General features: G+C 35.0%; 2 protein-coding genes and 1 pseudogene across 2 annotated transcripts; 2 read left to right on the top strand and 1 right to left on the bottom strand.

The window, feature by feature from the left end:
• Positions 1 to 1849: 1849 nt before the first annotated feature.
• On the top strand, positions 1850 to 3067 carry LOC129293219 (myb-related protein 308). The gene is made up of 2 exons (XM_054931049.1): positions 1850 to 2256; positions 2351 to 3067. Exons 1-2 carry the CDS (start codon positions 1994 to 1996, stop codon positions 2883 to 2885), a joined length of 798 nt encoding a protein of 265 aa, XP_054787024.1. The 5' UTR covers positions 1850 to 1993; the 3' UTR covers positions 2886 to 3067.
• A 15455-nt stretch (positions 3068 to 18522) lies between these two features.
• On the top strand, positions 18523 to 21031 carry LOC129292823 (amino acid permease 4-like; annotated as a pseudogene).
• A 120-nt stretch (positions 21032 to 21151) lies between these two features.
• LOC129292822 (subtilisin-like protease SBT1.6) lies at positions 21152 to 24689 on the bottom strand. The gene is made up of 2 exons (XM_054930475.1): positions 22139 to 24689; positions 21152 to 21881 (listed from the first exon to the last, which is right to left on the bottom strand). The coding sequence occupies exon 1, from the start codon at positions 24485 to 24487 to the stop codon at positions 22184 to 22186; it is 2304 nt and encodes a 767-aa protein (XP_054786450.1). The 5' UTR covers positions 24488 to 24689; the 3' UTR covers positions 21152 to 21881; positions 22139 to 22183.
• Between the last annotated feature and the right edge of the window lie 2844 nt (positions 24690 to 27533).

A 27533-nucleotide genomic window follows, 5' to 3' on the forward strand; every position in this document is an offset into this window, starting at 1 on the left:
TGATTTGATCGTTTTAACTTATCTTTGAGGAGGAAGTAACACTATTAAAATTACTTGAAATGGATAATGCAATATTGAGTTAGCAATCATGTAGGTTGATAAAAAAAAATGTAATATTATTTGGACTTAAATAAGATAACAAGCATTTTTTTTTTGTAGAAAACATATGGTAATAAATGATGAGTTTAAAGAAAAATTTTATCCAATTGCTATCAAACTAACCACGTTATGTAGTGAATATTGAATTTTAAGAAGAATAACAAGAGTATATAGTTGAAATGAGAGAAATTAAAATGTTGATATGAATATGCATGTATATACAAAAAAATAAAATTTAAAATGAGTATATATCAAAAAAAAATAGGCGTGACACCTATTAAGCGAAAGATGGTATAAAATTATTTAAGATAATTTGAAAATGTCCATGAAAAATTGTGGGAGGCATTTATTAGGGGAGTATAATGGATAGTCTTGAATTTTATAAAGAGGTGGAGAAAAAGATTAAAGAGAACACTTATGAAAATTAAAAAATAAGATCTCTTAATTAATAATATTTTTAAAAACTTGATTGATGATAGAGTATAATAATATAATATAATTTATGTAGTTAATTTTACCTAATGAGATAAGGCTTGTTGTTATTGTTATATAAAAACAAAAAAACTATATTGATAAAAATTAAATTAAGTTGACAACTAATTTGCTTTCATTTAACCACATATACATGTCAAATTATCAAGATGCTTTATATCTCAAATTAATTTGAAGACCAATTTGTGTTTTATAACTTATAAAATTAACAAGATAACTCAAAAAAACTAAAAGACTAGATTGATAAAAATTAAATTGATAATGAAAATAAATTGGGGGTTCAAAGTTTCAATATTTATAAAAATATCACCTCATAATTTGCCTATTTAACTTTAATTGAATTTTTTTTAAAAAAAATGTAGGATCGATTGGCACAAGAGTGGAAAACTATTAATAATTTTGATTACCTAGATATTATATTGTGTGGAGATAAAAAAATTTTAATACAAGAAAAACTTCTTTGTGTCTCTTTGATTTTATTTATAAGTAAAACTATAGATTTCAAGAAGTATTTATAATATTTTTTTAAAAAAATATCACTCATAAAGTTGATGCTTATTTTCACTAAATAAATTTGCTTAATTAACTATAAGAGTAATTGAGTCTATATTTTTTGATTTCAGATATAATTATTATATTTAATTGATTTTTTAAAACTGTGAAAATTGATTATTTTTTATACTTCCTATGTTAAAAAATACAAAATATTTTTAATATTTTAAAATATAATTATTGTCTTTTTTTCTTAAAAGTATTGCTATTGTTAGTGATTTTATATTTATTATAAGATATTAAATAAAGGTAAATATAAAAAAATAATGTTAATTTAAAAATAAATAACTATTTTATTGGGGATGAGATTTGATTAAAAATGTTTTATATTTTTAAATAAAACAAATATATGAAAATGAATGGAATATTAACAATGCGGGTTGGAAAGTGAGAAGTGTTAATGGATGGTTTAAATTGCGGCCGTGTAATTCTTGCAAAGAAAGACAAGAAGAAATGAAAAAAAAGAAATGGAGGTTGGTGAAGTTTATGGTTAGAGAAGAGGGGGAGGAGGCAATGTGGAGGAAAGTTGCTAGAATGATTAAATATTATTTATTTACCAGAAACGGGCTTGGCACATGCTGTGCTGGGGGGTTTCGGCATATCCATACCATACTACTCTACTCCACGGCACTGGCCAACCTCAAGCCTATGCTTACCCCTCCCTCTCATCTCATTTATTACATATTTACATTTGCTTCATCCCGAGAGAGAGCCTTCCCCCACCAACTCACTCCATCTAGAAGGTCTCAAGGTGGGTCAAATCAAAAGCCTATAAAACTCACTCCCTCTGCTCGTTCCACGCCGACCTTATTGCCGCTCTCCCAATCAACCAACCACTGACTCTCCCCCCATGGGAAGGTCCCCTTGCTGTGAGAAGGCTCACACCAACAAAGGTGCCTGGACCAAGGAGGAAGACGATCGCCTCATCTCTTATATCCGCGCTCACGGCGAGGGCTGCTGGCGCTCCCTCCCCAAGGCCGCCGGCCTCCTCCGCTGCGGCAAGAGCTGCCGCCTCCGCTGGATCAACTATCTCCGCCCTGACCTTAAACGCGGTAATTTCACCCACGACGAAGACGAGCTCATCATCAAACTCCACAGTCTTCTCGGCAACAAGTAACTTCCCTCTCCCTCCCCCCCCCCCAACTCCTTCTTCCCTCTCCCCCTACCATTTTGCTCACCGCCTTTCCCTTCTTTTTTTAAACTCCAGGTGGTCTCTCATAGCCGGAAGATTGCCTGGCAGGACCGACAATGAGATCAAGAACTACTGGAACACCCACATCAGGAGGAAGCTTTTGAACAGGGGAATCGATCCTTCCACTCACCGCCCCCTCAACGTGTCCGCCGATTCTGCCCACCCCAATCAAGACGCCGCCACCATCTCTTTCTCCAAACAACAGGATAGTGATGACGGCAAGGCGAGCGTGTTCGCCGACCTTCACAGGGATGCGAAAATGGGTGTGGCCGTAGAGCGATGCCCTGACCTGAACTTGGAGCTCACCATCAGTCCTCCTCATCAGAACCAGGAGGCGGAGGATCGAGTTCAGCCCATCCTCAAGAGCGGCGGAGGAGGGAGAAGCCTCTGTTTCGCTTGCAGTCTGGGTTTGCAGAACAGCAAGGAGTGCAGCTGTGGAATCGTTGGCAACATTAGTGGCGGCACTAGCGGGAGTAGTAGCGCCGGCGGCTATGATTTCTTGGGGTTGAAAAGTGCTGTTTTGGATTACAGAAGCTTGGAGATGAAATGAAGCGGCGGACTGTACTTTATACTATAGCATATCATTGTTGTAGAACAGGAAACGGGGAGGGAGAGTGATGTTGAATTGTTAATTTTGAAGTCTTCTCTTAATTCTCTTCTCCTCTCTAGATTGTATAAGCAATTACTGATGCATAGGATATAGTATAAGCCGTACAGTTGACGCCGTGATCATCTTCCTCCGTGCAGCTCCCCCCTTATTCATTCTGCTTCTTCCTTCCATTGTCTTTCTCGAACAACAAAATTTATTCAATTAATTACTTGCTGTCCTAATTGGTAATCCTTACAATCAGCATTTCTACCAAACGATATAACAATACTATCCTACATCTACTTGAGTAGATCTTTCTAAACGACAATAGAGGGTAAAAAAAAAAGTAATAATCAAATTCATGTGCATCATTGCAGGGTGTCAAAGAAAATTTCCAAGTCACATATACTAATCTCCTCATCTCTCCCGGTGGATTGATTCATTAATTTATTAATCACATCATATGGTAGGGGTCTAATTAAGTTGATGATAACGCATTGGCCGGAGCATCACATGTTGCATCCGTGGAACTGAGCAATATAAGGACACGGCTAAACTGATGGGTTGGAAATCGAATGGGACAATGTAAAGATTCCAATATTGAAGCATGGGAGAGATGGAGGGAGGGGTTTGTCTGGTGATGGAGAAAAGAAGAAATGAGTGATGGAGAAAGAGGAATGGATAAGCGGTGAGAGGATGAGAGAGGAAGGAAGGAAGGCGAGAATGGCGGTGGGTAAGATATAAGATGCACGTTTCCAGTCGTAGTAATCCCAATACTCTCAAACAAAACACACACACACACTCTCTCTCTCTCTCTCTCTCTCTCTCTCTCTCTCTCTCTCTATGATCTCAAATCAAATGCGTGAATGAACTAACCTCTTTGTCCCTAGTGTACCTCTCACCATCTCATTTCTACCAACTTCCTAACCTTTATTATTATTATTTAGGTCATGATCTAACCAACTTCATTACTTGTACATATCATGAACCCCATTTATAAAATCTAATTCAGGGTTGCTCTCATGTACATACTTAAAATACAAATACATGGTTTTTTTTAATTATTTCAAAAACATTTTTGGCATCCAATATTTTTCTTCTTGATACTTGGTCACTACTGGTCATTAATTCTTTTATGTCACTATAGCTCGTCATACATGTCATTTACTCTCCAAGTTGATGATTGAATACCAGATAAACTAGGCACGCTCAAATAGTTGGGCCAAGTTAATGAAACCCAATGAAACGTTGAGGTGGAAATGATCATTCAATAAATGTGCGGGTTTGGGATTTGATTGAAAGGATGTTTCGTGGTAGGTAATTGGGAAGAAGTATTGAAGTGTGTTTGCAATTTTGGGCTATATGATTAAATGCAGCTTAAACGGTGTCAAGAAATGTTGATCGGATACAAGTTGCGCATGGGAAGGAAATAAAGGAGTAAATGGGGGGCAAAATATTAAAAAGCAGGTAGCAACTTAAAAATTAAAGCAAAACAGATAGTGAATGGATCCTACCAACCATCCAAATTTTTATCTGCCACCATTAATTCAGGGTCATGTCATGCCCTCACCATTCACTTCTTCTCCTTCCTTGGATTAATAATGTGTGGATGTTACCTCAACCTAACTAATACCATTAAACACACACCCTCACATGCAAGTGTGACTGTAGAGAGATACATATATACATGAACTGAATTGTTACAAATCTTAAAAAAAAAGAAGAAGAAAAAGAAGTATTAAAAATCAAATAAATCTATCACTGAATCGATTAAAGTATTGAATTCAAGGATTAATGATTAAAATTATATTTAAACTGTTATCAAATTAGTCATAAATAAAATATATCATGAAATTAATTCAAGCACTTATTTAAATGATTTAACTAAAATTTCAATACTAGCAAGACAAAGAAAGAATAGAGACAAGTAGAAGGAACAGAAGGGGGAGGTAGCTTACTTGAGAGCAGATCCAAACATAAATAATGGCCCTTCTCACTTATAAAGAGGAGCCTCACTTTTCAACCCATAAATCCCTCCCCTCCCTTTTTCAAATGTGTTAGGTAGCAACATTAGAAGCTTCCATGGGATATTTTATTCTTCATCTCCCCTTTCTCTTACTTCCTCTCCACCACTCTCACCTTTTTTTAAAGGAAAAAATCTGTGTTTTTCCCTTTTTCAAAATTTGATCCCATCAAAGTTCCAAGCAACCATTTATCTCGAAAAGGAAGTTTCCTTAATTTTTTTTTAAAAATAGTCTTATTGCAGTATAAGATAAAATTAGAGATTGTGAAATGAATGGATGTTGCTGGAGGTCCTGGTCAGAGGGGTAATTATCGCGAATTGTTAACTATAGAGGTTCAACTTCCACCAACATCACATGCATGGCCTGTGGTGGGGTCGTTGCGGTTCACTTCTGTATCCTCGCCCCATCAGATGACCTTCGCGACTTCCCTTAATCAATTGTTTGGTACCACTACTTTTATCCTCCTCTGTTTATTTTGGCCAAAACATATATATATATATATATATGTATGTATATATATATGTATGCATGTATATATATATACAGTGCAAAAGTTTCCCTTTCCAATCTAACCCAATCTAATCTAAAATGGTCATGTATTATCTGATTCTTATAAATACTGGTCCTTCAGAACAAAAAAAAAATTGAAAAAAATTAGACTATTTTTTCGTGTTGGACTGAACAGGAAACTGGACATTTGGATCACTTGATCCAATTCAATCCTATTAATTTATTTAATATAATTATAATTTATTTATTTTTAACAAATGTTTTAAGTATAATTGACGTTAAGGAAATGGTTATATGAAGATTTGTTGAATTTGTTTCTAAATTATTATTGTAATGTAGTGTTGTTGAAATTTGTTGAATGTTATTTTTGTTGAAATTATAAATTTAAATCGTTTGGACTATAATTATAATATTTTTTGTTGTTGTTGGAAATGATTTTGGATTTAGTATGATTATAAGTGATTTTATTATCTTAATTAAGTTTATTAAGTTAAAATGGATTATTGCCTCTCATAAAGAAAAAAAGAAAAAAAAAAGCTAAGTGAGTACTAGACTAACAGAATCAGTCTTCCAATTCTATGGACCAAGTTCGATTTTGTTAATTTTTGAGTTATCATTAAACAAGACCAGATTATAGGTGGCCTAACGCAGTCCTTTCATGAAAGAGACCAGGCTTTGAGTTGGGCTGAAGTCCAGTGTCATTTAATCCTTTGTGCGGCCTTATTTTCAAGCACCTCTCTAACTATTTCATTGATATTCCATATGATGTCTTATATTAAGGATTAACGAATTTTTTTAGAAAGCGCCTTATATTAGGGACCAAAGAAAATTTTTAAGAACCAATTGTATATGATTCTTTACACTTAATAGATAGTGTTATAAAATTAATGGATCATAAAAAAAATTTGTTTTTCAAAATGTTTTAATATAAACATTTTAGTATATCAACCTTGAGAAATAACATTCACATGTACGTGTGTATTTAGTATCTATGCAGCAGCACAAGTAGACTAAGTAGCTTGGCAAAGGGCATGCAGCTATTGCATATTTTACTCAAAGGGGTCCACACAGTTTGTTCTACTATCATGTTTCAACATCCCTTGACCCTGTTTCCATTGCTGTTTTTATCTACTAGTTAAACCAAGTCTCTGTTTTTTTTTTTTTTTTGGTTATGTCATTAATTAACACGTAATACTCTTTGTCATCTTGAACAGAAGAGCTAAATAGCTAATTGACAGGTATTTTTTAAAAAATAGTTAATTAACTTATTTAAAAAAGACGGGTCGATTTCCCTTAAATTCCGATGGTGGGAGGTTGAAGGAGAGGGAATGGAGAGGCATGCAAATAAGGCAACCAATAATTTGTGGATCCTCTTTGTTCATCAACTTCAAAACAATATCCTCCCACCACTGTGCTGTGCCGTATTGATGCATGCATCTTCAAATGTTTAATATCGTGATCATTATTATTATGGCTTCAAGTTTTGTTTGCAAATTAGATTATATTATATTGAGAGCCCCGTGATGGCTGATATGGAATTTTAATTTAATTTCTCATAATTCTTTTGTTAAACCATATTCAGTATCCTAGAGTTATCCTAATTGGATTGAAGTGGAGCAAAGCATGAAGGACAATAGACTCGGTTTCGATGCTCAGCGCCAAAACACTGCCATTTGGCTGTGTGTGTGTGTGTTTTTTTAAAGCACAAATTTATTATACTACTAATAAATAAATATTATAAAATTATTATTTTAATATTTAATAAGTAAATAAATATTAAGATGTTAAAATTAAATATGAATAGATTAACTCATTAAAATTTAATTTGAACAGTTCATATATAAATTTTGGTCTGAACAATTTAGAATTGTATTGAAAAAATTAAAATTATAAATAAAAATATTTTTTAATTTTATTAATTTTGTACAATTGTTTATCTATGAGAGATAATATCATTTGAGGTATAGTCAAGTATTAAATATAGGTACTTCTCTTAATAGGAATTCAAATATTAATTTATTATAGTGTAAGAAACTGACTTATTTTGCTAGACTCAACTTTTATTTTAAATTATTTAGATCATTTTTTATTTTTTTATTACAGTTTTCAATGTTAAGACCAAAATTTTTATTTAAACTATTGAGGTTAATTTTAACATCTTAATATTTATTAATTTATTAAATATTAACATAATAATTTTATAATAATTATTTATTATTATAATTAATTTATGGTTTTAAAAAAGTTAAAAAAACAAACACTGTTGTTTGGTGATGAGCCGTGCTCATCTTAAATGAGCACCGAAACCGAGTCCGAAGGACAACAATAGTGTTTGATCAAAGTATGTAACGAGGATTGGAATTTGAAACCTGTAATAGGGCGCCACCAACCACAGTGATAATGGGCGGCCTTTCCACGTGCCTTTGTTGCGGCTCTGGGCCCCACCCCTTTCCCTTGGTTTTCACCCCCTTCGTCCTAATCATCTTCCTTAATTATCATGCCACGGCTCTAATGGCCCCCATCATGTGCGGCTTTTACCCTCACCACCCAAAACAATGAGAGGGCAAGGACTCTCCACTTTTTTTTATCATTTTTTTATTTTTTTATTTTTATCATTTATTAATTTTATTATTTAATAAAATAATTTAAATGATAGAGATGAGAGAAATGTAAAAAATTAGAGAGAAAAAAAATAGAGAGACCTCTCTTCCCAAAACAACCCTTCTCTTTATTACTTAATTATCACTCTCTGACCTAAGGCAATTAAACCCCACAAGATATTCTTAACAGGTAAGACTGTCTAAGATTAATTTTTGAAGATATTTTTGTCTGAAATCAAATAATCAAAAAAGTAAAATGGTTAAGGAGATAACGGTGGCCCGGCTTGCAATGGGAAGAGGGATGTATTTGGGAGACCCTTGTATTTGCAGACGATGCATTGAACAAGTTGCTAATAGCCTAACCCACTTGCGTGCAACTGATAGCTACCTCCTAACTCTTTCCTCTCCTCCCTATTAAATGCTACTCTTTCTCTTTTCTTTTTTTCTTTATTTTTTATCGGGTCATATAATTGTACCACGTATCTTGACCTGTCCGACTCAAGTTGAAGAGAATTACTGGGACCTGGACTTATTGGGAATAACCTTTTTGGACAACAAGCGATCTTCCACCAAGTATTTAACATGCGTATCAATATTTTTAGGACTTGAATTCGAGATATTTGGTTAAGCTCGTACAACTTTCTTAGCAGTTGAATGAATCGATGAGTGGTCTTTTCTTTTCTTTTTCTTTTTTTTGTTTAGTCACTTGCCTTTACCACTTGCCAAGAGCATGGAAATTCAAATCTCATCGGCTCCTTAATTCCCTTGCAGGGCCGACGCAGTACTGTCCCATTTTAACAGAGTTGGCCCAGTGGGCCTCCCCGTACCGAATAATGACGGTGACTTGTATCAGTCGCCCACGAGCACCACCACCACGTCTACCAACTCAATCAATAATGACTCATTCGGTTAGGCATCAAGGACTCATGTACCGCTCCGAATTCATAAAGCGCACTTGGCGCAAGATAGCAATCATGTGGCTGGTAGGAAAAATGTTGACAGTGCCTGGTTTGGTGAGATGTCAGAATTAAAACTTGAGAACAACATGCATTGGGATTGGCGGAGACTAAGAGAGTGATCCTGCGTGCCTCATGTGCATGGTGGCCCATACAGTTAGGCTTCATCCATCGCTGTAACATGATGGCTGGAGACCCCCGAGTCTCCATTTATAGCGCCATTAAATTCTCCGTCAACTATCTATCCCTCATTGCTAAAACCAAATGCCAAAACCCTTAATACTTTCTTAATTGGTCAATAAATATAATTTAGCTTAAGTTGAGCAAAAAATTTATGAAAACAAAGGTTTGATGTGGACAATCTGCATTATTAATTTATTTCAAGTATTGCACGCAATGGGATCTCTCAATTAATTTGTATATTTGAATGTCCACGTTATCTCTCTCTTTGTTCACGAGTCACCCTGCCTGCCCAGCATGTCCTGCCAACGTTATCTTTTACCCCTACAAAAACCATAAAAGCAATTTCGATATGGGAAAATGACTCCCAAAAAAAATTCCAAAATTATATAAATAATAATCTAATTTTTTCTCATAATTTTATTAAAGTCCTTAAGAATTTTTGTGTCAATAAATTTTAAATTTAAAAAATTATTTTATCTTTATAGATAAGTTATAATTTTTTATTCAATTCATGTGATTCTTTAAATAAAAATTATTATTTTTTAAATAAAAATTGTGATAGAGATTTGTTATTTTAAAAACTTATTTTTTAATAACAAAAATTACACTTAATAAATTATAATATTCTTATTCAACTCTTACAATTCACAAAATAAAAATTGTTATTCCTTAAGAAAAAATTGAGATTGGGGCTTATAATTTAAAACAAAAATTACACTTAATAAGTTGTAATTTTTTTATTTAATTCCTGCTATTCACAAAACAAGAATTATTATTATTTAAATAAAAATTATGATTAAGGTTTATTATTTTTAATAAAGATAAAATAATTTTTTTATTTTAAAATTTATTGACATAAAAGTCTTTAGGAGCTTTAGTAAAATCATAGTATTTTAAGAGATCAGATTCTTATTCATATAATTTAGAGAGTTTTATTGTCATTTTTCCTTTTGATATATTTTATATATATATATAAAACATTTTAATTTGTGAGATCGGCTTTGATTGAGTGGTCCACTCATTCAATTGGATCAGGAGCAACAGTGGAAAAAGCCCTCTGCTTGGATTTGTTCACGAGTACTCAAGATGCGTCTCTCTTTTCCCCTAACCCAAAGATCTTGGCCGTCAGCAAATTGTGGTCGCCACTTGACCCACCTCTACTTCAACTTTTCAAATCAGCTTCTTCATTTTCTATGTATATTTCTCATTGGTCCCTGACCAACTTGGCCTTCTAGAATGTTATTGGCTACGCTGTGTGTTTCGCGCCCTCCAAACTATTCGACTAAAACTTCCGCTAAAGTTATGAATTTGATACCCACAAGAAATTCCACATGACACAACTTTTTCCTCATTTGGTTTTGAATTTTTCTGTTGGCCAGCTCTTCCAAATTTAGTGGAAGACCATGTGTATGTTACTTATATTAGTTGCTTAGCCAGTAGGGTTAGTGTTCAAGAACAGAAGCTGCTATGGTAGCTAACCTCAAGTGATCTCCTAACACAGATCAGTTCTCGTGTCTTGTATAGATGTTGGATATATATATATATATATATCAAACATGATATGACTTAATTAGAGGAAATGATACTTGGATTAACAAATAGTCTAAAAGTACAGTACTGGGGGTTGAATTTTGCTGTGAATCTAAAGGAAAGTTCAAATGGAAAAGTCCAAGAATTCCAAACTAGAGCGGCGTTGGATATAAGGCTGGCAATAATTAATTAAGCAGTGTGGTGAATGATTGAAAGACATGACGCTGGCTTCACATGGCGTTGGGCCCTCCGTTATCTCCCACAATTTTGTAGTTAAAAGTTTGTGAGACATACCAACTCTCTGATCTAAAATCTGACATTGACATATTAAACGGTAAGCTGAGAATAATTGAGATTTGCTTTCTGAGTTTCTTCAGTTTCACGCAGGCCTTCATATTCCTCCCAAAGGAAGTCGATCGAAATGGACAGAGACTCAGATGAGACTTGATTGGTCTGCAGGTCTTGAGAAGCAAGAAAGGTCCTAACAACTTGCACAGTTTAGTTGACAAAAATATTATAATAGTTTTAGTTGGTAGCACCAAGTAGCTATATATATATCTATATATAGCACTCTCTCAATCAACTTGCTGTCATTATGCTAGGTTGCAGTAGTCACTGCTTTAGGTTTTGAGGTTGGCTGTGTATCATATTGGCATAACAATGATCGATGTAGAGACCAGCCAACAACTTTCCCATCTGATTCTATGCACTTTATAACTGTTCCTTTATTTCCTCCATAAAGGCGACTTGAACTCTACTTACCATATGTGCTCTAATGGGGTTAACCAATCACCATGTGCATATCGCATTCCAAATTTGACAAACATCTACACTATAGTCCCTTTTGTAGTGTGAAGCATTGTTTTTTTTCTCTCCCTTTAATTGCCTACAAGTATCCTCTCAATGAGAGCAACTTGTTTGAGAAATTGAGCACTAATGAGTTGGCTTGATATGGTATCGGAAAAAAGTCTTATATGGGGTAGAGTTGAATTAAAAAAGAGGTATATAAATGTAAAAAATTTGTAACTAAATATTTAAAGTTTTAGGTTAAGATGTAGTATCTTAGTTAATTATTTATTTTTAACTGTGTTTCCCTCTTCCAAGATGCTCCACGGCCTAACACCTTGGTTGTGAAGTTTGTCTTTATTCATTCTATTGTCTCAATTATTTTGCAACTTTTGTAATTTGGACCAAATGTTCATGTTACATTTATATCATGGATATTATTTAATTTCAGAGTCTTCTAAGAAGTACTATTATTGATATTTTCATGTTAAAATATCTTAACAATAAATGAATATGATAACTGAAAATGTCCAAAACATATGTTAAAACATCAGGGCAATCCAAACACTAATAACATTCCTTGGGAAAATTAATTTTGGTTATATGTGTTGGGATATTTGGATATTTCGGTACGGAGGAAACTCTAGAGAGTAAGTCAGCTTCCAATGTTGTTTTCAAGGCTGCTATGGATTGTATGATAATTAATTCTCACTCCCTTGTTAAGCTTAACACTGATGCTTCTGTTAGAAGGGACAAAAGCAACGCTGGTGGTGGAGTTATAATTAGAAATCATAAAGGTGATTGGTTGAAAGGCTTTTGCAGCAGAATTAATCCCTGCCCTCCTGCCATAGCAGAGTTGTTAGGAATCAAGCTTGGGTTGGAGCTATGATGGACTCAAGGTCTGAGAGAGATTAAAGTGGACACTGATTCTGTAGAGGCTTTGAATCTGATTTTGCTTGTTAATGTTGCTGACCATCCTTTCATGATGAGATTCTAGATATCAGAAACTTTTGAAAGATTGGCTAGTTAGTTTTAACAATGTTAAGAAAATTTGTCACTGAATTAGGTAAAATATTGATTTACAATTCAATGGTCTGATTCCACGAGCCATAAATAAATTAATATATTTTAAATAATATATACTTAAAATAAAAAACAATAATTCCATGTAATAATAAAAGTGAGTTTTTAATTCTGAAAAACTAATATAAAATAAAAAAAAGGAAATAGCCATTACTATTTTATCATTTAATCCAAAATATATATACTTGTTTCATAATTTATAACTTTAAAATATGTACACATTCTATGCATATTTCTTACATATTTGTTCTTTTTTCATTTATCAATGCTTATTAGGAATAAATAGGTGTAAATTATAATTTATAAATATGAATTAAAATTTTAAAAATTTTTAAAAAATGGAACTAGTTCAACCAGTCGGCCTACTGATTATATCGTTTTATGGCTAGTTCAATCAATTCTCGGGTAGTTCTCATAATGGATGGTATTTTGCAATAACTAGACCAAACTTAAGATCGATTCTCAATTCAACCAGTTGGTCCGGTTCATATTTGATAGCATTAATTTTATTTTTAATTTTAGAAAAGCTAATAAATGTGCAAATATTTTAGCTGCAACTTCTCATAATTTAGACTATTCTTATTGAACTTTTGATCATCTATCACCTTGGTATTGTAAAGTGGTGGATGATGAGTGGGTTTCTTAGTTTGTTTTTATTTTAAGTTAGTTTGTTCTTCATTTATAATTATTGAACTTCTATTTCAATATATTCCTTTTATTAAAAAAAAACATAAGTGAAATTATTTATCATAGTACATCTTTTTTTTTAAATTAATTGGACACAAAATATCATAAGATAATGATAATTATAATGGCTTTCGTTATTAACCCAACTTATCTTGCTACTATCCAATACTTACATTATGGATCAATTGTAATGATCAATAGTTAGACAAGCCCTTGAATATATTTCAAAATAACAATGGAATCCCAAAACATTTAAAAATAAACATGTAAAGTGATAATACTTGAAACTTTAAGAAATCAAAGTAGAAGAGGTTGTAGTGTAAGGTTGCCTTTACTAATCACATGCTTAACCATCACACTACTAGTAACCATGGGTTTAACCCAAGAAGATTATTTGTCAATCACTTCAAGGCATGTCAAACACCTAGTTGTATTTTCTTTTTTAGAATTGGGACCCCAAGTTTAAACCTTCTAAAATAATTCAAATAAGGCTTTAAAATATATTTTCTTTAAAAATTCTTATTTATTTTCAATATTACATTTATAATTAATTTTGAATATTTATTATTTAATAATATGTATCTTTAGTATATTATTAAATATTTAATTGAATATATACTTTTATTAAATATTTTATTTTTAGTATACTATTTAAATTATTTGTAGATAAATATATTTTAATAATTTTTTTATAAATTAAAATGTGAGAAAATTATATCTGGGGTATTGAATAGTTGGAGAAACCTGAAAAAAGGAAGAAGAAAAAAAATTATTAGTGAAGGTATTAAATAGTAAAAAAATAAATTAGGTGAAATAAAAAATTTATATGAATTAAAGATTAATAATGAAATAAAAAACAAAATGAATTAAATAAGATAAAAGAAAATTATCAACACTTTGAAACCGAGCTTATCAATGGAGTTGAATGGAAAGGAAAGGGAAAAAAAACAAAGGAAACAAGCAGATGAGAAGGGGAAATATGAGTTTTTATAAGTTGCAAATGTTATAGTAGTTCAAGTAACAGTTATGATTATTGTAGCAGTTTCCATAACTTTTATAGTAGCGGTTCATTTCAAACTATTGCCAAATGAGTTGTGGATTTCAATTAAGGACATTTAATGCTGCCAATCACTTAGAACCAAGACTCAAAGTATTAAACAACACCCATAGACTCCGTTAAAGTCATTTAGGTGGTTGTAAATAAGCATAAATTTGGAAAACACCCCCTAACAACATTTTAAACATAAAAGAAATGATTATAGGGGTAGATAGAAGAAGAAATGAAGCTTATCTAACAATTTAGAAGCCTTAAACCACTCTAAAATGCCTTCTATGAACACTAGTAGAGAAAATGCTCCTCTTATGTTAACCCATGCTACAAAATTGGAGTTTACAACTTTATCGCATCCAGCACGGTGCATTGTACCATCTGACATGATGAATTACCTAAAACATACAACATTATTTAAGTTCAAAAATTTGGGCTCAAAACAATCTAATAGCCTCTCTAGCTTTTTTTTTAAACCTTATATAGGGTTTAATAGGCCTAAATAGTCATCCTAACTTTATAATTAATTCTTAATCACCCCAATTAATTGATTAAATTCCTTAATTAATTAATGAATTAAACTTTTGAATTAAAAATGTGAGATGTTACAATAATAAAGGAACAATCCACAATAATGTTAAATGACATGACCCGTTAAGCCAACGAGAAAAGATTATTTTCTGAATTGAACCATAATGTTGGAATATATATGATTAAAATCATAGATATATTATAAAGTGAATAATTGGAGTTTGCTGAACTTTGTTGGAGGCAATAGAGTTTTGTTTAGCGAGGCTTGTATAACAGAACAAGGTCAACCTTTGGGCCTACTGGCATAAACACAGCCCCTACTTGATGGGTTTCACTTGGTATTAGAATCCACAACCACACTCCACCCCAGTTTTCCAAACAGATCAGAAGGCAAATAATAATAATAATGATAGTGTCTGCTGTGTGATTGAGAGTTCATGGTTGGGATGTTAAGAAATTGGCATTGAGCGATTATCAGAACTTTCTAGTTCATTTACAAAAAGAATGAACTTTATAAATAAATTAAAGCTGATTCAACGATGAGCGAGAGAGAATAGTTCATATAAAGCTATCACGTGGAGTAGGGATTTGGGTTTGTGCGTACACTTGTGCGAGCGTGTGAAGCAAAGGTTTGGATTTAAGCGGGTGAGCTACTTTCTTAGGTTTTCTCCTGGTGAAACAATTCCTGTTTATTTAAGTATGACTAAATATATTTTCTTACTCTTACATAATAGTTGAGGGCACGAAGAAAAAGATATGTCATTTTTTAATCCATAGAAGTAAAGAAATAATTATTATTATTTATTGCATAAGGGGTAGATCCCGTCAATAGCAGAAAAGGCAAAAGGTACATGTATAAGAATTGATACTTAAACCCCAAACTATTTGCTTAATTGACGAAAGCCCTCATCACTTATATCAACTTTAATTGTTAAAGAAATAACTATTTTTATTGAGACTCAAAAATCAATTAATTTTTGCCGAGAAGAAAAGATATAAATTCTTATGTACTACAAAGCAATGGTGAGTGGTAAAGGGTCTTAACCCACCTAATTAATGCTAAACGTAATATTAAAAATAACTTACACAATAATACTACAACGTGAGATAGAACATATTTTTCATAGTATGATGAAAACACATGTAATTTAACACTGCATTTTATGAGAGAAGAATTAATATATTAGAGTATAAGCTATTCATAGGTGTCTGTTTAGAGCGCTAAAGAATAGCAGGCACATGTGTGTAAATTAGTTAATTAGTGTGTTGAATAACAAAAGAAGTGGGAGCTTAGATGAGAGGGAAGGGAAGGATAAGACGGGCCAAATATTATTCAAAAGTTCACTCAATGGGAATTTGAAATCTGTGAATTAGCTCAAGTTGTGCATTTCTTCTTATCTGTTTCCCATCCACTAACATCAACTCTCTCGTCTTCTTTCATTATCATCCTCACTCTCTTATTATTATTATTATTATTATTATTATTATTATTAGTATTCCTTCATTCCGTATCCATACTTAATTATACCAAAACAAAAAAGTCACCAATCAACTTACCTTTTCTCTCACCTATGTCTTTAACTATGTTACTCTCATTTTAATTAACAGCATGTTGTATAAATTGAAGGTCTACTGATATTTATATATATAATGACAGATATGTGGTAGACTCACTAATCATGATGAATTGGAGAATGGTTTAAAGATGTATCCTTTGTGGCAAGAGTCATCAAGCAATTGAGTGCCCCAAACCACAATGAATAATCAAAGTTTCTTTTTCACAAAAAAAGCTCGTGAGATTCAAACTCTCCGCTTATATTTGTTAATATTAAAAAAGAAAATGCACTCCCCGCTTATATTTGGCAATCCGTGACTATTCATTTTGAAGCGTGCGCGGGTTATATTTAATTTAAATTATTATTTTTAAGTTTAAAATCAATATTTTTTTTATTTTATGCCTTGCTTCTTTGAAAATTAAAAGAATTGTATTTTTAAAAAATAAAATTTAGATTATTTCAACTAGTCCTGAACATTATTTTTTTATATAAAAAAAATTGAGAGCGCCCCCCCCGGGGCATTTCATGAACATATATTCATGTAAGCAACACACACTTTTTTAATAATATGCTACGATTCACTATACCTGCAAAGTGCCTGATTACTTAAATACTATCTAGCTTAAGGACACCCTTTTTATTTTAATAAGATGTGATCTAAAATAACATAAAGTTATAATTATTTGTTATACATTTATTCTTAAATAAAATAATACTCCCTTTAGTCCTAATTAAATGCAAGTCTGAATTGAAGGATTTGATTTTTGTCTTAAATGAAAGACATTAATCTTCTTTGACTCCTATGTTTAATGTAATTGTTATTATTAATTACTCCTTTCGTTTCTATTTGTAAAAAAAACTATTATTTTTTTACTTTTTTATATAAGCAAAATCACCTATTTCAATAAATATTTATTGTGTATTTTTTAAATCAACCATCATAATTTACATTAACAAGAAATAATTAATGCATACTTATATTGATTAACATAAAATATTTTAGTCTAATTTTTTATTTCCAGACATAATTGTTAAGCTTAACTAACTTTATAAATTGTGTGATACAATTTTTTTCTCTTGTATATAAAAACGGCGGAAGTACATTATTATTATGGTATTAATAAATGTCAAAAACTCTTTATATGGGGAAGGTGGACAGTTCAATCCCTAATATGGCCAGTAAAACTCAAGTTTATGATTTTTTTTTAATTTTATGTCAGTTATTAAGTACAATTTTATTCAAGATGAGATCACATTATCTTAAATTTGCCCATACTTGGACATCTTGATACCTATTTCCATGGACATTTAAGCAACAAAATTGATATAGTGCTTGGTGCAATTTTCATATAAATTTGAAGTGGGAAAGTGTTTTCATAACACAAAAGGTATTATTGACTATTGAAGGTTATAATAAATAATTAATCAAAATTTAGCAATTGGATATATATATATATATATATATATATATATAAAGCCAAAAGGTTTGACCAGAAGAATATATATCAGAAAGAAAGGATAAAAGACAGGACAGAGACGAAAAACTAAGCCAATATAAATAATAAATAGTTTAACACACTACCACGCTTCCATTACGCTTCTTGATCATGGTGGAGACACACGACCTCAATCACCATCACCATGGGATTCAAAATTCTCTTGATTCATGCATTGAAACTTAATCTCTGGTTGGATGAAGCAGTGAAAGTGAACATTTTAATAAGTTAAACTAAACTAAGAGGAGTTGGATGCTAAATTCGGTGAATTCTTATGCTAAAGAAGAGCTTGCTTCTCTCTCCCTCCCTCTCTCTACACTCACACAGACACACTCGCACACTAGCACACATATATGTATTGCATTGGACGCTTCATCTCCTTGATGTCATAAATTAATTACTTTACTGATCAATATGAACTCGTGTCGGAGCATACAGAAACAGTTCGTTCATAAAAAAAAAAAAAAAAAAAGAGTGGATCGGCTCTCTTATGAATAAAATATGCTAGCTTCCCAAGTCTGACCATTTTTAAGTCTTTTCCCCCAAGGCTTTACTACTGAAAAAGAATGAGAGAACACGCCTTAATTGTTTCAGATATTTCTAAGATATCTCTTCTTTCTTGGTCTCGCTTCTTGCATTCGATCCCATAAATCTTTTCCCCCCGAAAAAAGTCAAGATTCATAATGGAATATCAAGTCACGTACAGTTCATGGAGCAAGCACTAGGCTACATGTGTTTTGCATGGATTGCCATTGCCCCGTCCTATGTAGATAACTAAGCTCCTGCTAGCTTTCACAACTTTGATTCAATAGTTCTAAATCTCGTCCTTTATAACCCCGCTCTTCATCCTCAAATATCAGAGCATCCCTCACTTCAACACTTACTCCCTCACGCTGCATTTTCCAGCCATGTTGTCAACAAGTAGAACCCTTCCTTGCAGAATCCATCATGGAGTTGTAAGACCATATATATATATATATTTACACACGCACAATTAATGAGGCATTTTTCTCGTTCCTTTTCTTTTCGATTATTGACATTTCATTGTTTTTAACAGATACAAGGGAGGGATGATTTTAGACACTGCTTGCAAGTGGAAGTGAAACCCAAAATCCAAACTGAGGCACACGCAGTGGATATCCAGCCAAACTGTACCAAGTGCTTCGATGATGATGGCCGCTTGAAGAGAACAGGCTATAACATTAATCAATTTGCTTGATATGATAACATAGTTTTACTCATCTTCCTTCTGCAGCAATCTCTCCTTGGCTAGGTTATTAAGCAAGCTTAATTTCTGTTCCTGAAATTAGTAGAGATGATAGTTAAAACCAGTATATGCATGGAAGTGCAGGGACCTTTTGGACAGCGACGGCCCACATCATTACCGCAGTGATTGGGTCGGGAGTGCTATCACTGGCATGGGCCGTAGCCCAACTTGGCTGGGTTGCTGGCCCAGCCGTGATGCTTCTCTTTGCCTTGGTCAACCTCTATACCTCCAACCTCCTAGCAGTGTTACAGAACTGGTGATCCTGTCACCGGAGTGCGAAATTACACTTACATGGACGCTGTGAAGTCCACTCTAGGTACGAGGATTTTTACCAACAAAATCTCACTTCTGGACTGCGCATGAAAAAAAATGATTTGGTTGCAGGAGGGAAAAAAGTCAAATTATGTGGCTTGATCCAATACGTGAACCTGTTTGGGATCGCGATAGGGTACACAATTGCAGCCTCAGTCAGTATGATGTAAGTTGAGGCACAATCTGAATATGTCACAGAATGAATTCTATTAAGATTTACTTGACTTGATTAACTGTGTCAGGGCCATTAAAAGATCAAACTGTTATCATAAGAGTCATGGAAAGGATCCGTGTCACATGTCAAGCAATGGGTATACGATAGCATTCGGTGTAGCCGAGATAATACTTTCCCAAATCCCAGACTTTGATCAAGTGTGGTGGCTATCCATAGTAGCGGCTATCATGTCCTTCACTTATTCTGCTGCTGGTCTGGGTCTCGGTATTGGCAAAGTTGCAGGTACAACCAAACTCATCCTTCGGTGAAAAAAGTTGTTACACACGACTTATAGGAAAGAAACTTTCATATCTGAGATAGCTTGTGCCATGGTTTACTCTTGCAGAAAATAAAAGCTTTAAAGGAAGCATGATGGGAATTAGCGTTGGGACAGTGACACAAGCTGGGACTGTGGCAGACACGCAGAAAATGTGGAGGAGTTTGCAAGCCCTCGGGGCAACGGCTTTTGCTTACTCTTTCTCCATCATCCTCATTGAAATTCAGGTACTTCCTTCACACGTATTTGGGACAAAGGAAATTCATTTACACTTAGACGAGAAATATTTGCTTGTGATGCAGGACACACAGAAGTCTCCTCCGGCAGAATACAAAACCATGAGAAAGGCCACCTTCTTCGGCATCACAATTACCACACTGTTCTATTTGCTGTGTGGGTGCATGGGATATGCAGCATTTGGAGATAACGCCCCCGGCAACCTCTTGACTGGGTTTGCATTCTACAATCCTTACTGGTTACTAGACATCGCCAACCTCGCTATTGTTGTCCACTTGGTTGGAGCATATCAGGTTATTATTTATAACTTTTATCACCTCTATTGGTGAAGAAAAATGATGCCAAGACTTTGATTTTTTAAATGCGAGAGCAGGTGTTTTGCCAGCCTTTGTTTGCATTTGTGGAGAAATGGAGTGCACAAAAGTGGGCAAAGAGTAATTTTGCGACGGCACAGCATGAAATTCCGATTCCCTTGTATGGGGTGTACCAACTGAACTTATTCCGCTTAGTGTGGAGAACCATATTCGTGCTGCTGACAACGTTAACAGCGATGCTGATGCCGTTCTTCAACGATGTGGTTGGAATCCTAGGAGCATTTGGGTTCCGGCCATTGACGGTGTATTTTCCAATTGAGATGTACATCTCCCAGAAGAAAATACAGAGATGGAAGAGTCGATGGCTCGGACTTCAGATCCTCAGCTTGACCTGCCTCTTCATTTCTATAGCAGCAGCTGTCGGATCCATCGCCGGAGTAGTTTTGGACCTCAAGACTTACAAACCCTTAAAAACTAGCTACTAAGACCAGCAGGATGTGAGAACCACCACCTTTTTTTTTTTTTTACACATAAGCTACCAAAGTATTATACAAAAGCATGCACTCATACCTGTCGGGGTGAGAGCATTGCGCGTTAAGAGACTTTAAGCGGATGCTGCGAATAATATGTATGCCTTGTAAAATTTCATTTTGGTATTCTATCACTTAATACCGGTTCCAACCTGCTAGGACAGGCTGCTGAGGTAATACAAAGTAGAAAGTAAAAGAAAACTAATTTGTTTTTCCAGTTGCTGAGGTAATTTTCTATCTTGACAATTAATGAATCACAAGCAACGACATACGAAAACAACTCAGGTGTTATATGCAGCTAATAGAAAGTGGTGTTTCCACAGAACGAGTAGCTGTAAATCCCCTTGAGAACGTAATTGCTCGTGGAACTTCCAGACAGGTTTTGCATACATTTATTATCCCTGCTCGTCACGAACGAGGATGGCGCGCCGTAACATGACTCTAAAGAGTTCCCCAGGATGCCGGACTTCTAAGAGGCTGTAAACATCAGAAAAATCCAACCCAAAAAAAAAACATATCGTGCTTCCATTCACCAGAGACATGAGGTATCGATTCAGGATGGTCGCGCAAGGCAGAATTTAGAGACAGTAATGAACACGAACCAGCTAATGGACTCTAAGGAGGGAAAAAAAAAATGAAAGATCCACGAGTCAGTTTTGACAGGTCAATTTAGTATCAATTATCTGATAGACCACAAAATTCCCCCAACTTTCGCCTATCATAACGTTGCCGCCATCGTCAAATGTCAACCTGATTGTACCAACCCTCACTAGCGTCCAAATGCACGTCACGTCATTGCCAATTTTCCACCCCTACCTGCCCATTTGCCCAGACATGTCCCAAATAATTGTCAATCTCAATGAAATGACTATGAATAAATCAACTTCGTGAGTAAGAGTATACAAGTAGACATCTTTAGCTCGGTAAATGATACAACGGTGAAATTAACTTAAAGGAAACACATGCTATGGCCAAAATTAAAAGTCAACAAACCAACAAAGAGAGAACTATCTCTGAACTAGCTCCTTACTACTTCCTGAGAACAATGGAAGAAAAGGCAAATAAGACGTTACCGTTCTCCACTTCGCTTGGCTCGATCAAGAAGGCATGATCGGAGTTTATAACGGTACTACTTGAGTAATGACTACGGGACTACGGACCACATGCTTCCCATCCGTCCATGAAACCGACCCGAAAGCTGCTCCGGACGGACCCACCACCACATTCCGCGTATCTGCCGTCACCGTCACGGCGAACCTAAGCTTTTTTACACCCTCCGTAAACATAAGCTCTGCAGGCTTTACGCTCACACTCACCCCTTTTGGCTGCGTCTCCACTTTAACTCTGTACGCCGAATTCACCGCTCCCACGTTCGTCACAGTTCGAATAAACGTCTTTCTTGACACCCCTTTGGACGGGCTCGGAAACAGAGCAACAAATGACGGGTAATTCAAATTCTCCGGCACCGCCTTCCTAGCCGGACACTTCACCGGTATCTTTGTGATCACCTGAATTTCGTTCTCCACATACCCGATTGCGCACATGTAGTTAACGTAATCATTTCCAGAAATATCATATACGAGCCCGGGATCCATGGCGAGACCCAAATTAAGATTCCCAGAACCAAAATCATACGGCGTAGAAGCGTTCCCTGTGGCCTCATCAATCATGGGCTGATTGCGATTATCAAATATAGTTGCGGTCGTCATCAGCGCTGATCTTATCGCAGCTGGACTCCAATCTGGATGTGCAGATTTAAGCAAAGCCGCCGCTCCACTTACATGCGGGCAAGCCATTGAAGTGCCCGACAAGATGTTAAACTCTGTTCTTCTTGAATCAGCGTCTAAACCAGAAGGACCAACCGCGTTGGTCCAAGCCGCGAGGATGTTCACTCCTGGTGCGATCAAATCCGGTTTGAGTATCTGCGGGTTCAATCCACACGGTCCTCTGGCTGAAAACGAAGCCACGACTGGTGCAGGCTTGATTCCAAGCATAGTTCCTTTGAAATCAATGGTGGCTGTGGGATTAACAGAGGATTTGATATATGATTTTATAGACTCTCCTTCAGCAGCACCAACTGCACATGCAGGAAGAACGTGAGCATCTCCGACGACACCTTCCCCGTTAGAAATACCATTCGTCAGAATCATTCCAATCCCACCGGCTTTCTTCACCTCAAGTCCTTTAACAACTCTAGGGCTACTTCCTCTATCACAAACCACGATCTTTCCCTTTACGATTTTGGGGTCGAGTGAGTTTTCCATACAGAGTGAATCAACAAGAAGCCCAGACTTGCCTGGATAAACAAGTTCATACATCTTACCATTCAATGGCTTTCCAGAGTATAACGACACACCGGAGAGTTTACGACCATCGCCGAGAATCACCTGTGCTGGAAAATCCCGATCAATAGTTCCCGCTCCAACGGTGGTCAACCACGGAGCTGAGTTCGTCACTGACATTCCACTAGGCCCGTCGTTCCCAGCTGAAGTGGACACGAAAACACCTCTGGAAACGGCACCGTATGACCCAATTGCGATGGGATCGAGATAGAAAGGTGAAACGACGCCGTCACCACCGCCAATAGAGAGGGAAATCACATCGACGCCGTCTGCTACAGCGGTGTCGAATGCGGCTAGAATATCAGAATCGAAGCAACCCGAGTTCTTCCAGCATACCTTGTACACCGCCAGTCGCGCTTTAGGGGCCACGCCCTTTGCAATTCCCGAAGCATAACCAGACATGCTTGCCCTAAAAGCGTACCGGCCAGCCGCCGTAGAGGCCGTGTGCGTTCCATGACCGTCGGCGTCCCTCGGCGATCGGAATTCAACGGTGTCGTTGATTGGGTTCATCGGACCCGGAGAGGTCGCACCAGCTTCGCGACCTTTGGAGAAATATCTCGCACCGATTAATTTCTTGTTGCAGTTTCTTGCAGTGAACTTGACTCCAGCCTCGCAAACCCCTTTCCAGCGTCGCGGAACCGGGCCCAAATTCAAATCAGAGAAGCTCCGGTGCTCCGGCCAGATTCCTGTGTCGAAGATACCGATGATGACGTCAGAACCGTAGTCGGATTCTGACCATAGACCTCGCTGGGTTCGAAGGCCGAGAAACTGCGGGGAGCGAGTGGTGTGAAGGGAACGGCGACGATCCTCGAAGACGGAGAGCACGGAGGGGTGGTTGGAAATGGAAGAAACTCGGTCCTGCGTAAGATGCGCGGAAAACCCATGGAACACATTCTCGTAAACATGAAGAATGCTGGTGGGTTCGGCAAACTCAGAGGAATACCAGTGGTAGTGAGTAGGAAAAACGGAGGGCTTGGTTTCAGAATTGACTCGAAAGATGAAGGTTTTGGAAGACTGAGGAGCGGAAAGAACGAAACCGGGGGTGAAAAAGAAGAGAAGGCATAGAAGAAAAGGAGCCATTTTTGAAGGCAGTACTTGGAAGTGGGAGAGCGGAGGAGCAGAAGTGCAGTGACACTTCAGTATATTGGAAGATATTGTTGGGTGGTGTGTGGACGGGGGTGGACCTTAAAGGAATCGTGTTTTGTCTTGCCCTTGTTGCCACATGACTTTGGATTTACTGACTGTAATTAACTTTTTTGGGCCTCATTGAGAATGATTTAACTGAAATTAACAAAAATAACATATAATTTACTAACTGCTTTAAAAGGATAAATAGAATGACTCGTTATGAAAGGCATACAAATGCAATAATAATGAAAGAGGAAAAAAATGAAGAATGCATAAAAGCAAAATTGAATAGGAGAAAAGAGAGGCAGCGGCATTTAAGTTGTCGGCATTGAGGAGTGATGAATAAGCAAAAAAGATAAGAGGGTCACTTTCACAAATCCAAGGCATCTCTCACATCGAGCTAAAGTGTTAGTAAGTCCAACCCTACCAAGTTTTGGTTTCATGCTTTTTAATTTTGAATCAGACCTTTCTAATCCAACCGCCCAGCAATTCCAAGGCATTTATCCCCCACATCACGTTCACTACAATTCATTCATACTCTCTTTCCAATTCATCAACTTCAAACTTAGACCCTCCTTTGACTCCGCTTCCGCCATCCCTTTTTTTTGTATTGCCTACCCAGCCTTCAATTAGAGGTAATCAAGTCATTAATTTTTTTTAAAATATATTTTATTTATTTATATTTTTAATTAAATATCACCTTTCAATAAAATAATTACTTACCTTTTAATTAATTTTATATTTTTATATTTATTTTTATTAAATATCCTATAATAAATATGAAGTCATTTTTAATAGGGACACTTTAAAAAAAATAATAATTACACCTCAAAAGATAAAAAATGACTTATAGTTTTTAACATACAACTTTCCAAAAAATACTTTATATTTTTAAACGGAAGAAGTATTAAATTTTTAATTCTATTCATACTTAAATGAAATATTTTTAAATTTATAATATATTTTTTATAATTAATAAATTTAAATAGGGTTAATGTCATAAAACATAATCAATACCTATCAAATACCTTACATTAAACACCAAAAAACTTTTCTAAAAAGTGTAACAGCCCTCCGCTCACCCCGCCTGCCCGAGATCTTTTGCGGCGCTGGACACTCTCCCCCCAGGCCCTACAACAGGGCGACCCCACCCCTTTCGGTGAGCATCAAGAGACAAAGGCTTCCCCGCAGTAGTTTGCGGATTATTCCCCGCACGGTGAGCATCAGGAGACAAAGGCTTCCCCGCAGTAGTTTGCGGATTATTCCCCTTGTGGAAAGCCTCCCCAGGTTCGATTCTCCAACCTCTCCTACATAACAAAGTAGGAGAGTGTCCAGCGGCTGGTACCAGGTTCAATGGTACCAGGTTTAGCCTCAACTTTGTTATGTAGAAGGTTGGAGGATCGAACCTGGGGAGGCTCTCCGCAAGGGGAATAATCCGCAAACTACTGCGGGGAAGCCTTTGTCTCTTGATGCTCACCGAAAGAGGTGGGGTCGCCCTGTTGTGGGGCCTGGGGGGAGAGTGTCCAGCGCCGCAAAAGACCTCGGGTAGGCGAGGTTTGTTAGAGACAATTAATATACTCACTCCAGTTTTTATTATAAAGCACATGTAATCACTTCACCAGAATTAAGAAAAGATAATTACATTATTAGTTTTATTTAAAAATATAATAAATTATCAATTTTACTCATATTCAAATAAAAAATTTCAAAATTACATTACAATCTCTTCCATAATTGATGATTTTAAAAAAAAATAATATAAAAATTTAATTAATCCCTCATTTAAGTGATTTATAATAAAGACTATGTATATCTAAACACCTAAAACAAAAAAAAGACTGCCTGTCTCTTCTAAAAATTGTTTTATAATAAAGATAGGAGTAGTATATAGACAAGAAATGGGAGAAGCAGAATCTCCCTAAGCTTCGTCCCACGGAAGATTTTGACGAAACAAGCTTTTTTTTTATTGTTTGAAAAAAACAGAAAGTTATGGTTAAATGTTAATGGTGAAATTCGTTTTTCTTTAAGTCTTGGTGCAACAAATTGAAATCTTTCTCCGATATTAAATCAAACATCTGTATTATTAATTTTAATAGAAATTTAAATTTTTGTGTGTTTCGTAATAATTTCTCATAATAGTTGATTTGTTTTATGAGATTATTCAGTACTATTTGATACGATGGATTAATTCAAATATAAATATTGTCATGCCTAGATAGGAAATGACTCTCTCACCATAAACTTCTAGATTCACAAAATTAAAATATTACACATTATTTAAAATCTCGAATCTCTTCCATTTAATAAGAATTTATACGTTGTTCTCTGATTTTTTTTTCTGATGTTATTTATATGCAGAGATTAATCAAAAATTTTTTTACAGATAAAATAAAAATTAATGGAAAATAACACTAGAGGACCTAGGAAGCGATATTTTTGCACAAAGGACCAAAAGATTCTGGTTTTATAATGTAGGATGAGAGAATTAAAATGTAAATAATTGTAGGAACAAAGAATTAAAATATAAATAACTTTAAGTGTTAAATAATTGTATTAAAAAATTCAACACCACAAGCCACAATTGCTGGCCACCGGAGCTCCAGTTATCAAACCATCAATGACTAATCACTAAAACTCTCAACACCAGTGACCAATTAAGAGGCGGCCAAGGGGGTTAGAACCAATGACTCCTTGGCCACCCAAATTTATTGTAGCTGCTAAGTTCTTAATTGAACAAAAAAAAAATTGTACCCCATGTAATAACTTAAGCTTTGAAGCTACTTTCAAATTCTAACTTATTGTTGATTTGTTAATAATTTTTTATTAAATATTTATTCCCTAACTAATTAAACAACCTCCTAGCTAATTATAAACTAATTATACAACCTTTTTTATTAATAAAATTTTAAATATTTTTAACATAATTTCTTAATTAATGCAATTAAGTCTCAATGATATTCTATAAAATAACGGATGTTATGCTCTACTTAACATAGGT

The sequence above is a fragment of the Prosopis cineraria genome, unplaced genomic scaffold (genome assembly GCF_029017545.1).
Source record: "Prosopis cineraria cultivar Desert tree isolate PC_DT_omini unplaced genomic scaffold, ASM2901754v1 PC14, whole genome shotgun sequence".
Taxonomy (NCBI): domain Eukaryota; kingdom Viridiplantae; phylum Streptophyta; class Magnoliopsida; order Fabales; family Fabaceae; genus Prosopis; species Prosopis cineraria.